The sequence below is a fragment of the Chanodichthys erythropterus genome, chromosome 3, assembly GCF_024489055.1.
Source record: "Chanodichthys erythropterus isolate Z2021 chromosome 3, ASM2448905v1, whole genome shotgun sequence".
NCBI lineage: Eukaryota > Metazoa > Chordata > Actinopteri > Cypriniformes > Xenocyprididae > Chanodichthys > Chanodichthys erythropterus.
Window position 1 is genome coordinate 24,962,728 of NC_090223.1, and position 12,232 is coordinate 24,974,959.

The window sequence follows — 12,232 nt, forward strand, 5'->3', positions numbered from 1 at the left end:
CATCTCTGGCCTTTATTTAGAAGCATGCAAACAACATTGTGGTGCCATCTCTGCTTGTACATTAAGTTCTCACCATCAGCAAGAGCCAGACACCATCTGAGGACACAGTAATGAACGTTTAAAAAAACATGCATTGATAATACTTTTTATTTATTGATTCACTTGAGGCCCAGGACTGACTCATCATCATCATCATCATCATCATCATCAAAGGGCAGCACTGGCTAAACAAGGCATGGTGAGATGACAAAGCCATTCATGCACGTGCATGATGCTGCAACAAAACAAAGATGCCAACCTCCCGTTTTCCCCCAGATGAAGTCAACAGATAAATCTCCTCCACTCACCTCCTCCGCGTGTTTCCTCAGCGCTTTCTCTCGTTCGTACTGTGTAATGAGCTGCTCGTTATCCTCCTTCAGGAGCTCCAGCTCCACTTCATGCTCCTGGTTCTCGGCGAACACAGTGTCGAGGTTCTCCAGCACCGCCACGACCAGCGGCATCAGCTCTTTCACCACGTCCTCGTCGTATTTGCGAATAAGTCTCTCGAATTCGCGGTAGATGGAGTTGGCCAGGCCCGAGACCCTCTCCGACATTATCGCCGATGTCCCCGGGTCGTCCTGGTACACAACTCCGTCATCCAACTCCATTTTCCTTCCTCTCGTGAGAATGTCCTAGATTTAAACCTCCGCTATATCCCAAACCAATGTGCCCTGGTTTATAATTTGAGAACAAATGCGGATATATTTCCGTTATATTCTCCGACACACTGCCACAAGGATCCCACGTAAGTCCAGAGTCCCTCCCTGGAACCGGCCGATGTATTACGTGGAATATTTTCCCGCGGTCGCCCCACAACAGCTGAGCTGTTGACCAGACAATCGCGCGCTGACGTCACGCTGCGTATCGTAACACTGAGATTCTTGAGACATCATTTAAATATTATGATTTTATTTTCGGATCCCCTGTTACTAATTAATATTACACTTTGTATTGCACTGTCTTATGATATGCTCTGTTTGTAAACTGTTCTATTTTCATTAAAAAAAACTAAAAACAAATTCTTGAGACGTGATGGGACAAAAGCTGCCCCATTACATTACCTGTCGTTAGTTTTTGTTTTGATTTGTTTTTTTAAATCGCAATATTTTCACTTTAGTATTAATCAGTTAATCATAACTGAGCGTAATCACATTGACTGTTCTTGACCAAATTGCAGGGTCCAAATTATGGGGGTGTTAATATTGAAGATTTTGAATAAATTAATTAATTAATGTAATTAATTATTAAATTAATAATAAATTTTAAAACGGTAAACTGTCGCAAACAGAAATCATGGTCGCAACAAGAGGTAACCATGGCAACAGTAGTAAGCTGGTAAGACTTTTCATTACTTTTAAAAGGTTATTTACACAAATGAAAATTCTGTCATTTATTACTCACCCTCATGCCGTTCCACACCCGTAAGACCTTCGTTAATCTTCGGAACACAAATTAAGATATTTTTGTTGAAATCCGATGGCTCCGTGAGGCCTCCATAGGGAGCAATGACATTTCCTCTCTCAAGATCCATTAATGTACTAAAATCATATTTAAATCAGTTCATGTGAGTACAGTGGTTCAATATTAATATTATAAAGCGACGAGAATATTTTTGGAGCGCCAAAAAAAATGTAAAAAAATAAATAACGACTTATTTAGTGATGGCCGATTTCAAAACACTGCTTCAGGAGGCTTCGGAGCATAAATTAATCAGTGTGTTGAATCAGCTCTTCGGAGAGCCAAAGTCACGTGATTTCAGCAGTTTGGCGGTTTGACACGCGATCCGTATCATGATTCGATAGAAAAGTTTCAAAAAGTTTCACGATTCCAATAGAAAAGTAACTGTAGACCGATTATGAGTATTTTAAAATGTAATCTAGTTACAAGTACTTAATATTTGGAATCTGATTATGTAATCCAGATTACATGTAATCAGTTACTACTAGTACATTAAATGTTATATAATAACAGGGTTTCACAGACTGGGGTTTGTGATGGAACTGCAGGGATGAAAAGCTATTAAGTAGGCTAATTAATTCATAAAATTTATATATATATATGATGTCCTAAGACACAAAACGATCGGTTTGTGCAAGAAACTGAACAGTATTTATAAGCAGTTGGACATAGTGGTGTTTTAGAGATAAAAAATTATATAAATACTATTCGGTTTTTCGCACAAACGGATCGTTTCGTCTCTTAGGACATCAATGTGTCGTCACGAGCCACAGGGTTTAATTTGGATTTGTCTGTGCATTTTTTTTTACTCAATTTGTTCCCTTTGACAAGCATTATAAGACTGACAGACAGCAACGGATGGAGTTAAAAATCATCATTTGTGTTCTACTGAAGAAACAAAGTCACTTACATCTTGGATGACCTGGGGGTAAGCAGATAAACATCAAATTTTCATTTTTGGGTGAATGATCCCTTTAAGGTTATGAATAAACTGGTGTGTTCCAAAACAATGACAAAATTCACATTTAGGAGATATAAGTAGATAAAAGAGGCGGAGCAGTTTGATATGCCCCGCCCTGTCTTACCGTTTCAGTTGAAATTACATCAACACATTGAATAATGCTGCGCGTTCCAACACACTTCAGCGGGCCTTTAAAGTGTTTGAAAGACAAAAGCCTTCCAAAGACACGAATACATTAAATGACTCACTGAGTGATAATTCAAATAATAATTAATGTGTTAATCAGCAGCTGATTAGATATGCAATGTTGCAACGTTGAGAAAACACTTCTTAAAAGTGAAATGATTTCTGTAAGCAGTGATCAAATGCTGTGTGTCTCAGTTTTCAGTGATAGTCACATGACTAGTGGCTGCTGGACATATAATAAACACTTTTTTTTATAAACAAAAAACCTTTTTAACAAACACTTGTTTATTATATGTCTATGGCTGGTCTGTGTGTGTAATTCCACAAACCTGGAAGACCCTCTGAACGCATATAAGCAGTAGACTTTTATAGAAAGAAACATTTAAAAGATAACAAAGAAGTTGAATCAATGAATTATGAATAATTCACTGCCACTGTGAGAATAACATGCAATCACATAATCAATAGAAAAGTAACTGTAACTATTTTAAAATGTAATCTAGTTACAAGTACTTAATAGTTGGAATCTGATTACGTAATTCAGATTACATGTAATCAGTTACTACTGTTGTATTGGATGATATGGGCAAGGAAAAACACATTTATGAGAAATTTGAGGCAGATATACAGAAACATATAAATATGCTGAATAATTCATTCACAGTAATTCCTTGAAATATACAGTTATTGTCCCAGTTCTCAAGAATAAGTGGTAAATGTTTGAATGTTGGTCACTAAATGGGATCAATGGATCATTGTGGCCAGTACTTTGTACTTGAATCGAATTAATTATTCATTGGTGTGTTTTTACTGCTGCATATATACATTGTTTTAAAAAAATTAATATTTTATTTGTACATTTAACTTGAATATATGTGCCCAAACTGTGGTGTGATGTTATATGCTACTCCATCTAGAACAATCTAGACAGTATTTTTCTCGTTCTTTTATAATTACTATGCATTTTATGAGTTTGATTACTGAGAGATTATATGAAACATTACTTTTAAAAATTAATCACACCACAGGACCAAAATTGTGAATAAAATGACGAAAAACTTGATCATAAGCATCATCAACACTGATATGGTTGACTTTTTGTATTTCAAAACATTTCCATGTATTTCCTGCTTCTTTTGTCATCACTGCATCTTGTGTTCATTAGAAAAAATGATATCAATTAAAAAGGTGTCAGTTTATACTGTAATTACTGGAAAACAGTGGAATAAATCGACAACTAAAAATTAGACAACTGATTAAAAAAAAAAAAAAAAAGCGCCAAAGAATAACACACAAAATCGTGTCCCTTAAAATATTTATTGGAGACATGTAAAAACTAGAAAAAAAATAACTGTAAACCCTACAGGAATGACGCGAGAGGGGAAAAACATTGGGGATGTTGAACTGAAAGAAAACAAGCTGTAATCCATAAACAAAAAATACTACGCTACAAAACTTGTATTCACTCCAATATGTGCTTTGACAGTATCCACACCACTAAATGTAATGGTCTTACCATAAATTACTGCATTTCAACAAGCTGATGTCTGCAGGAAATAAAGGAATTGCTTTAATATCGCATATAATTGATAAATGTTGACATCCTAAAAAAAATGATATGGGTCACACAAGGAGAATTGTGCTTAATGAAATATGAAACATTCTCTTATTTACAGTTGACTTGTTGTTATGGGGGCATCAGCACAAATGCTTATGTACATAAACCAAAAGACAAATAAGGCATTTTATGTGAAAAGATGAAAACTTAATTTTCAGTGGTGGCTAAACCTCTCATGTAAGCAAAGGGTGATTTTACCACATGTACTCTGTGGGGGAGAAAAAAAAAGAAAAAAAAGAATGGGATATAATAATTTGAATTGTTGGACACACATTTCATTTTCCCTCTTAAATCAGGAAAGAACTTATTCAACACTCTGGGAACCATTTCCAATCATGGAAAAATTTACAATGACGCATTTAACTGGAGTTAGTGTGTACAATGCACTGTTCAATATTCAATATTTCAATACACCTTGCATATAGAAAAGTTTTTTCTTCTTTTTCTTTTTAATAGCAATAAAAAAGTATCGCAAGATGCTAAAGACAGAAGAAAACGTCCTTGTTTCTGTAAGGGGATGGTTGGTGTCCAGGCGGAGAGAAATAAATCAGTGATTGAACTGGCGTTATGTGTTCTTTGTCTTGGGCATCTTGCGGTGGCATCATTGGCTTGTGCCCCTCTACAAGTCTGATGGAGACACAGCTCTCTGTTCTTTGGCACTTAGGCTGGTAGACTCAACTTCTTTCCTTTCAGCACTGTGGACCAGACAAAAGATTTCAGAAAATAAAGCACTAAAAGATAAAAAGATTTTACATCTAAAACAAGCCAAATTCAAAAAAAAAAGAGAAGCTAAACTAGTGTTTAAACTGTAATTAATGCATGCATTAATGAATTATCTGTGTGGGGGAAAAAAGGGTTACACTTTATTTTACGGTGTGTTTGTTACACGTTACATGTAGTTACTATAATAATACCTATAAATTATGCATAATTACATTATACTCCCATAATTGTATATTTTCGAGTGAACCAGGATATTTGATGGGAAAACCATCTTTTTTTAAATAACATCAGCAACAAGTACAGCAAATTGGATCAACTATGATTTCACACTGACTTATATGTCAAGACCAAACTTAATGTCACGTCACACCCATGATCCTTACAAAGGTGTAAGTGCATACAAACTCACCTTTTGTCACGTAAAGGTAGAAGAAGTCACAATAGAGAATAGTCTGGACGACCCCAGCCACGATGGCAATCATGTCAAAGAAGCCCTCAAAGTAGAACCTCCAGATCCAGTTGAAGAGGTAGAGGGCGCGATAGACCCCCAGACAGAACAGATAGTGGGTAGTGATGGTCTCGGCTTCGCCGGTCTTGCTAATCATAAAGAGCTGAGGCAGAATGGCCACTGACTCAAGGTAGATGGAAAAGGTCCACAGAATCTGTCATAAAGATATTTTGAGCACAGGTGAGTTTTATTTACAAAAAAAGTATATTTATTTAACATTTTTAAAAGCTGCAAACCTCAGAGAAATGTTATTTCAATTCTTAAAGGATTAGTCCACTTTCAAATAAAATTCCTGATGATTTACTCACCCCCATGTCATCCAAGATGTTCATGTCTTTCTCTCTTCAGTTGAAAAGAAATTAAGGTTTTTGATGAAAACATTCCAGGATTATTCTCCATATAGTGGACTTCAATGGAATCCAAACGGTTGAAGGTCAAAATTGCAGTTTCAGTGCAGCTTCAAAGGGCTTTAAATGATACCAGACGAGGAATAAGAGTCTTATCTAGAGAAATGATCTGTCATTTTTGAAAAAAATACAACTCTATATGCTTTATAAACAAATTATCGCCTTGCACGTGCTTCCGCTTTTCGTATTCTTCAAAAAGAAAACGCTGTACGCCTTCCCTATTCAACTTATGGAAAAAAACGGAACTGGCGCTGCATTCATTCCGTAAGTTGAATACGGAAGGTGTAGGACATACGGTGTAAGCATTTTGAAGAATACGGAAAGCGGAAGCATGTGCAAAGTGATCATCTGTTTATAAAGCATATACAGTTGTATTTTTTTGCTAGATAAGACTCTTATTCCTCGCCTGGTATCATTTAAAGCTCTTTGAAGCTGCACTGAAACTGTAATTTTGACCTTCAACCGTTTGGAGTCCATTAAAGTCCACTATAAGGAGAAAAATCCTGGAATGTTTTCATCAAAAACCTTCATTTCTTTTCGACTGAAGAAAGAAAGACATGAACATCTTGGATGAGATGGGGGTGAGTAAATCATCAGGAAAATTTTATTTGAAAGTGAACTAATCCTTTAAGGAAGCTGAAAAATGAAATGCCTTAAAACTCTCTAAATTATTTGCAATTTATTGAAAACTTAATCTGTGTAAGATTTGCTTTTATTTCGAGATTTTTTTAATATATTATATATCAAAATAAAAGCAAATAGCTGATTATATCATACAAAAAAAAATATAAAAATAAAATACATATACACCCACACATACATATGTGTGTATTTATTTATTGTGTAGCTATTTCAAGTAATAACTTTGCCTTTATATACAGCAAAATTAATGAAAGCAAGTTATAACAGATAATATTGTACATAATAATAATGCCGGTTCATTATTTGAAAAGGTATAAAAGTTAAAAAAAAAACAATTCTGGACAAGCATAAAATCATTTATGATGGCCAAAAAGTGCAGTGAAGAGTCTAATAATCACCTCTAATGGAGAGAAGTCGTGGTTGACCAGAAAGGCGAGACCTCCCACAGGAACCACTAGAAACTCAACTCTGAAAGTGTCATGGTTTCCATCATAGGTTGCCCTGAACTTTGCATAGATCAGGTAGACGGTGGCATAGGCACAACCGACATAGATGATCTGTTTTTACAGAACAGAAACAAACAATTGATTAACAGTGCACAGATAAACACACTCAACTGTTTAGTCTCATATTGATTTTGCAATCACTGGAATTTAAGATTGACGAATGTATTGATGTGTGCATGTAAAAGTTCATTCTATGCATTTACCTTCATGCAAGTGTTGTAAAGAGAAATGAAGGATGTCAGGAGATCCAGGTATCGTGTGGTGAACACCAAAGCGAAGAGTATCTGGCTCTTCCCAGAGATACCTGGGGACAAGAACATTTACATTCAGACAACTACTTAACAAAAAAGAGCAGTACTGAATACTGAACTCACACATTTCAGAAGGGTTGCATCTAAGTTCTCTACATTTCTGCAAAGCAAAAGTCTGAAGACATTCATCTAGACTACCCAGGAGACCCACACTAAACTATATGCACTGCCACGTCAGGGCAAGGAATGCAATGCACTTCAGGAATGTATGGCAAATAAAAGGAGGGAGAATTTAAAATCCATGACTTCAAATATATAAAATTACTTGAATATTCAAATATATGATTCTCACAATGCAAGATATTGTCCTCTACATACTACAAACTTGTCATCTACATACTACAACGTATATATATACATATATATTCAAAAGGTACAGGCTACATAAGCAAACATTATCGTTACAACATGTTAAATAGATAAAGATCTGTCCATGTAAAACCCAACTGCATTTTTAATTAAACAAAAAACATTTGACTTCAGTTGCTATCAAGTCAAGCTAAACCACTAGCTTGCATGCTACATAAATTACTTCATTTTATGCTTCATTTTTTGCTTCATGGTTTAACATAAAAATCGCGAGACTTTTCCAGACAGCTCAACCCAGTCTAAAGTCTTTCCCATCTTTGATAAACACGCAAATTAGATACGAAATGAATGAGTAAAGTATATTTTGTGTGAGTTTAGCTCACCTGCGCAGGACCTGGTCTTCCATATCTTGAGCAGCAGGATGATGATGGCAGCTAGATGAGACAGATCTCCAGTTAGCCTAAAGATGTTCATGATGGTTTTATTTACCTCTCTGGTTGGTTTTAGTGGCGTTAAAGAGAGCTCAGGGTGAGTGAAATAGCTATGAACCGGCTGAGTGCCGCTCTCCTGCAGAGCATTCCTCCACGAAATATGGCGAATGAGGGGCGACGTGGCCGGTGGACGTGACGTGGCCAACAGAACAATGAATGCTGGGAATAGTAGTTAATGCGGCCGCGAGCTCCACGCGTCTGACCACGCCCTCTGAGGCCCCCGTTCAAAAAATTACCTTGGTAACCATAGTTACTATTGAGAATATTATTATTATTATTATTATTATTATTATTATTATTAATGACCATAATTTGCGATTTTTTTTTCTAATGTTTAAGAACATTTCTGTAATTTTAATTTCGGTTTTTGTGATAAAAGACTGATTTTCTGTATGATTTTGTACTGTGCTGTATAGACACAGACCGATCGATCAACAGACAGACAGTCAGATAGATAGATTGTCATATCATATATAACTGTGATGTTCTACAAAACAACAAGCTTTAAAACTTTTTTTTACTGATGAAAATGAGATCATTTACAGTCAAATCTTTCAGGAACGTCACCAGTGTGCTTCACTGAAAATACTTCTACACTACATCATCACTCTTGTCAATGGAGTCCATAGTTGCAACAAAAATGTATCTTGACTTCATCTAGTGGTTATTTTGGGAAAAACGGAATTGGGGGCGTTTTTCCCCACTCTACCCTAGATAGATAGATAGATAGATAGATAGATAGATAGATAGATAGATAGATAGATAGATAGATAGATAGATAGATAGATAGATAGATAGATAGATAGATAGATAGATAGATAGATAGATAGATAGATAGATTTAGTTTGATAGATAGATAGATAGATAGATAGATAGATAGATAGATAGATAGATAGATAGATAGATAGATAGATAGATAGATAGATAGATAGATAGATAGATAGATATAGTTAGATAGATAGATAGATAGATAGACAGACAGACGGATAGATAGATAGACAGACAGACTGATAGATAGATAGATAGATAGATAGATAGATAGATAGATAGATAGACAGACAGACCGACAGATAGATAGATAGATAGACAGATAGATGGACAGACAGACAGATGGATAGATAGATATCCATCTGTCTATCTATCTATCCGTCTGTCTGTCTATCTATCTATCTATCTATCCATCTATCTATCTATCCATCTATCTATCTATCCATCTATCCGTCTATCCGTCTATCCGTCTATCCGTCTATCCGTCTATCTATCTATCTATCTATCTATCTATCTATCTATCTATCTATCTATCTATCTGTCTATCTATCTATCTATCTATCTATCTGTCTGTCTATCTATCTATCTATCTATCTATCTATCTATCTATCCAATCGATTGATAGACAGACAGATAGATGCTAATGTGCAAATTTATTAAGTAATGTGTTACTTTACTCGTTACATCAAAAAAGTAATCTGATTACATAATACACACTACTTGTGATGTGTTACCCCAACACTATTGTTGTTAAAGTTATTTTGCATCATTATGGTCATCATTATGGTCATGGTAGTGCATTAATTACTTTAATTACTTTAATGCATTATTACTCAAATATCACTATAAGCAGTATGGTGACTCAAGGTGACAAGAAGTCTCACACGAGGAAGGAAGAACTGAGGGGATGGGTCTGTGTCACTTCTCATTTTTACAAGTCATTTCTGTTTTTATTTCTCAGTTAAGCGTGAGATTTTTTTCCAATGACAAACAATCAGAGAAATATTAATGAAAGGAAGAGGAGCCACAAACAACTCTGACATCAACATGAACTTTGGTTTCTTCTTCACCATGGCATTTCTTGTTCTGGGCTTAGGTGAGCAGAGATTGAACTTGTCAATGCTATACTACACTCCAAAAGGGGATTTTCACAGTGATTCCAATTTTGGGTTCACCAAAGTATCTTTCAGGCAACAGTTTTTAAAAGAGCCATTTTTTAAAATAATCCGAAGAAACTTTTTCCACTGTAAAGAACCATTGGAGCAAAGGGTGAACCATTGATTCCAATAAAGAACATTTATAGAAGAGTTAGTAAAACAAAAAATCTTGTGTGTGACGTGTTGGGCTACTTCCCAAGTTTTGAAATATTAATAATATGAAATGTCAGAAATTAAATGTATTCAATTTAACAACATAATATTCTGAATTTCTACAGTCAGAGGATGTATGGTAGATGTCCAACAGCCAACGAAGCTCATGAGAAAAAAAGAGCAACAGTCCGTCTCTATTCCCTGCTCTGTCAATGTATCCAGCTGTCAACACACACCTGAGATCTCTTGGTATGTGTTCCGGAAAGACTATCACTACCAGATTGATGTGTCGAGCCAGCCACTGAAATACAAACTGGATCATCATGATCTGGAAATCAGCTCTTTGTCAAAAACAGACTGTGGGGTGTATTACTGTGCAGCGGCTCTGCTGACTGTGGCTCACAGTGGGGCGCAAGCAATCGGACAGGGAACCACTTTAAAAGTGTCAGGTAAACATTGGCGAATGACCCAATCACACCCTTCTGCTAATATGTTACACATATCCTTATCTGGATGTTGTTGTTTATTTAAAAAAAAAGCTGTGATTTTTATCCAGACAGGGGTTTAAACGTCCGTCAAGTGCTGCTTTTGACACTGCTAATCCTGCTGACAGTGTACAGCCTCCTCGTCCTGGGCATCATCATCTGCATTAAGGTACACTTAAAGTTACAGTACTTTTGAAAGTAATGCAATGTTTACCATTAAATGTTCAAAATGTATTTTTTCAGAAAGTTGAAATTTAAATAATTAAAATGTTTTGATGTTTTTATCGATAGACTGGACGATTCAAAACAGTCTTTAAAAGAAGATGGTGTAAAAATGAGAACAAGGTATTGTTTGACTCTATTTATGCATCTTAAGGTTTTCAAACTGTACAGTATGTGATTGTCAAAAGTGTTGATGTTTTCAGGAGGACTCTACTAGGCAAGTAGTGATTTTCAGTGGAGTGGTGCAAGAACTGTGCAAGAGGAACTTAAGTGGTGACAAAATTCAGGCACGCTACAAAGTTTCCCAAGACAAGGTTTCCGGAATATTCTTTTAAAACACACATACGTATATTTTTAGCAAATGCACATTCATTTTTTACATAACTGTGGAGTTTTAATTCAGATTTCTGTCATAATTCTTGTTATAGCCTAACATTTATTTTCAATCTTCCCTACAGTCTAAAGGTGTTCAAAATGTGTACAATAGTGAAGATGTTTACCAAAATCTTGATGAGTAAAGGAAATCAAATGCTCTAATCCTTTTCATCTAAAAACCTGCAACTTCCTGCAAACCTGAAAGCTAAGTTTGGGGAAAGTGGTTGGCTGACCCAGAGTCTTGATGACCTTTCTCTTTTCATGTGATTTCTTCATGTGATTTCTCATTTCACGTGATCCCTCTTGCTATGTCATTACACTGTCAGTTACACTGTGAACTGTATTAAACTGTAAACTGTATTAAAGGGTTAGTTCACCCAAAAATGAAAATTCTGTCATTTATCACTCACCCTCATGTCGTTCCACACCTGTAAGACCTTCATTCATCTTCAGAACACAAATTAAGATATTTCTGATTTCCTCCAATAGACTGCAACGTTATTACCTCATTCAAGGTCCAGAAAGGTATTAAAGACATGGTTAAAATAGTCCATGTGACTACAGTGGTTCAACCTTAAAGGGTTAGTTCACCCAAAAATGAAAATTCTGTCATTTATTACTCACTCTCATGTCGTTCCACACCCGTAATCTTTGGAACACAAATTAAGATATTTTTGTTGAAATCTTATGGCTCAGTGAGGCCTGCATAGCCAGCAATGACATTTCCTCTCTCAAGATCCATAAATGTACTAAAAACATATTTAACCCTCTACCGCACGCATTATGATAAATTTATAAAAAAAAAATATTTTACTCTTTTTCTTTTCTTAGAATGGCTTAACTTGGAAAAAAATTGGAAAAAAATATTATTTTAAGGTACTTTATGATATGTTGCCATATGGCAACAATGCGC

The 12,232-nt window shown here is 35.5% G+C and overlaps 3 protein-coding genes across 12 annotated transcripts in view; 1 reads left to right on the plus strand and 2 right to left on the minus strand.

Moving 5' to 3' along the window:
• spag9a (sperm associated antigen 9a) overlaps positions 1-865 on the minus strand; it is a 39,544-nt gene extending 38,679 nt beyond the window's left edge. For 9 of the 10 annotated variants that reach the window (XM_067381462.1, XM_067381457.1, XM_067381456.1 and 6 more), the window contains exon 1: positions 348-865. In XM_067381462.1, the coding sequence (XP_067237563.1) occupies positions 348-647 (300 nt within the window). In that variant the 5' untranslated portion in view covers positions 648-865. Of the gene's footprint in view, positions 1-73; positions 97-347 lie in introns of all 10 variants that reach the window. The other variant, XM_067381464.1, reaches the window with a different exon arrangement.
• A 3,665-nt stretch (positions 866-4,530) lies between these two features.
• On the minus strand, positions 4,531-8,273 carry kdelr2a (KDEL endoplasmic reticulum protein retention receptor 2a). The gene is made up of 5 exons (XM_067372410.1): positions 8,052-8,273; positions 7,252-7,352; positions 6,941-7,099; positions 5,395-5,647; positions 4,531-4,957 (listed from the first exon to the last, which is right to left on the minus strand). Exons 1-5 carry the CDS (start codon positions 8,140-8,142, stop codon positions 4,923-4,925), a joined length of 639 nt encoding a protein of 212 aa, XP_067228511.1. The 5' UTR covers positions 8,143-8,273; the 3' UTR covers positions 4,531-4,922.
• Positions 8,274-9,855: 1,582 nt separating this feature from the next.
• Positions 9,856-12,074, plus strand: si:ch211-139g16.8 (immunoglobulin superfamily member 6). Its single transcript, XM_067381466.1, has 6 exons — positions 9,856-10,023; positions 10,363-10,686; positions 10,794-10,891; positions 11,014-11,067; positions 11,148-11,258; positions 11,403-12,074. Exons 1-6 carry the CDS (start codon positions 9,936-9,938, stop codon positions 11,460-11,462), a joined length of 735 nt encoding a protein of 244 aa, XP_067237567.1. The 5' UTR covers positions 9,856-9,935; the 3' UTR covers positions 11,463-12,074.
• The last annotated feature ends 158 nt before the right edge of the window (positions 12,075-12,232 follow it).

Coding starts and splice junctions, on each gene's coding strand:
- kdelr2a (XM_067372410.1), bottom strand. CDS start 8,142: ATGAACATCTTTAGGCTAACTGGAGATCTGTCTCATCTAGCTGCCATC. Junction 7,100..7,251: donor TTTACAACACTTGCATGAAG/GTAAATGCATAG, acceptor CTGTAAAAACAG/ATCATCTATGTCGGTTGTGC. Junction 5,648..6,940: donor ACGACTTCTCTCCATTAGAG/GTGATTATTAGA, acceptor TCTTTATGACAG/ATTCTGTGGACCTTTTCCAT.
- si:ch211-139g16.8 (XM_067381466.1), top strand. CDS start 9,936: ATGAAAGGAAGAGGAGCCACAAACAACTCTGACATCAACATGAACTTT. Junction 10,687..10,793: donor AACCACTTTAAAAGTGTCAG/GTAAACATTGGC, acceptor ATTTTTATCCAG/ACAGGGGTTTAAACGTCCGT. Junction 10,892..11,013: donor GCATCATCATCTGCATTAAG/GTACACTTAAAG, acceptor TTTTATCGATAG/ACTGGACGATTCAAAACAGT.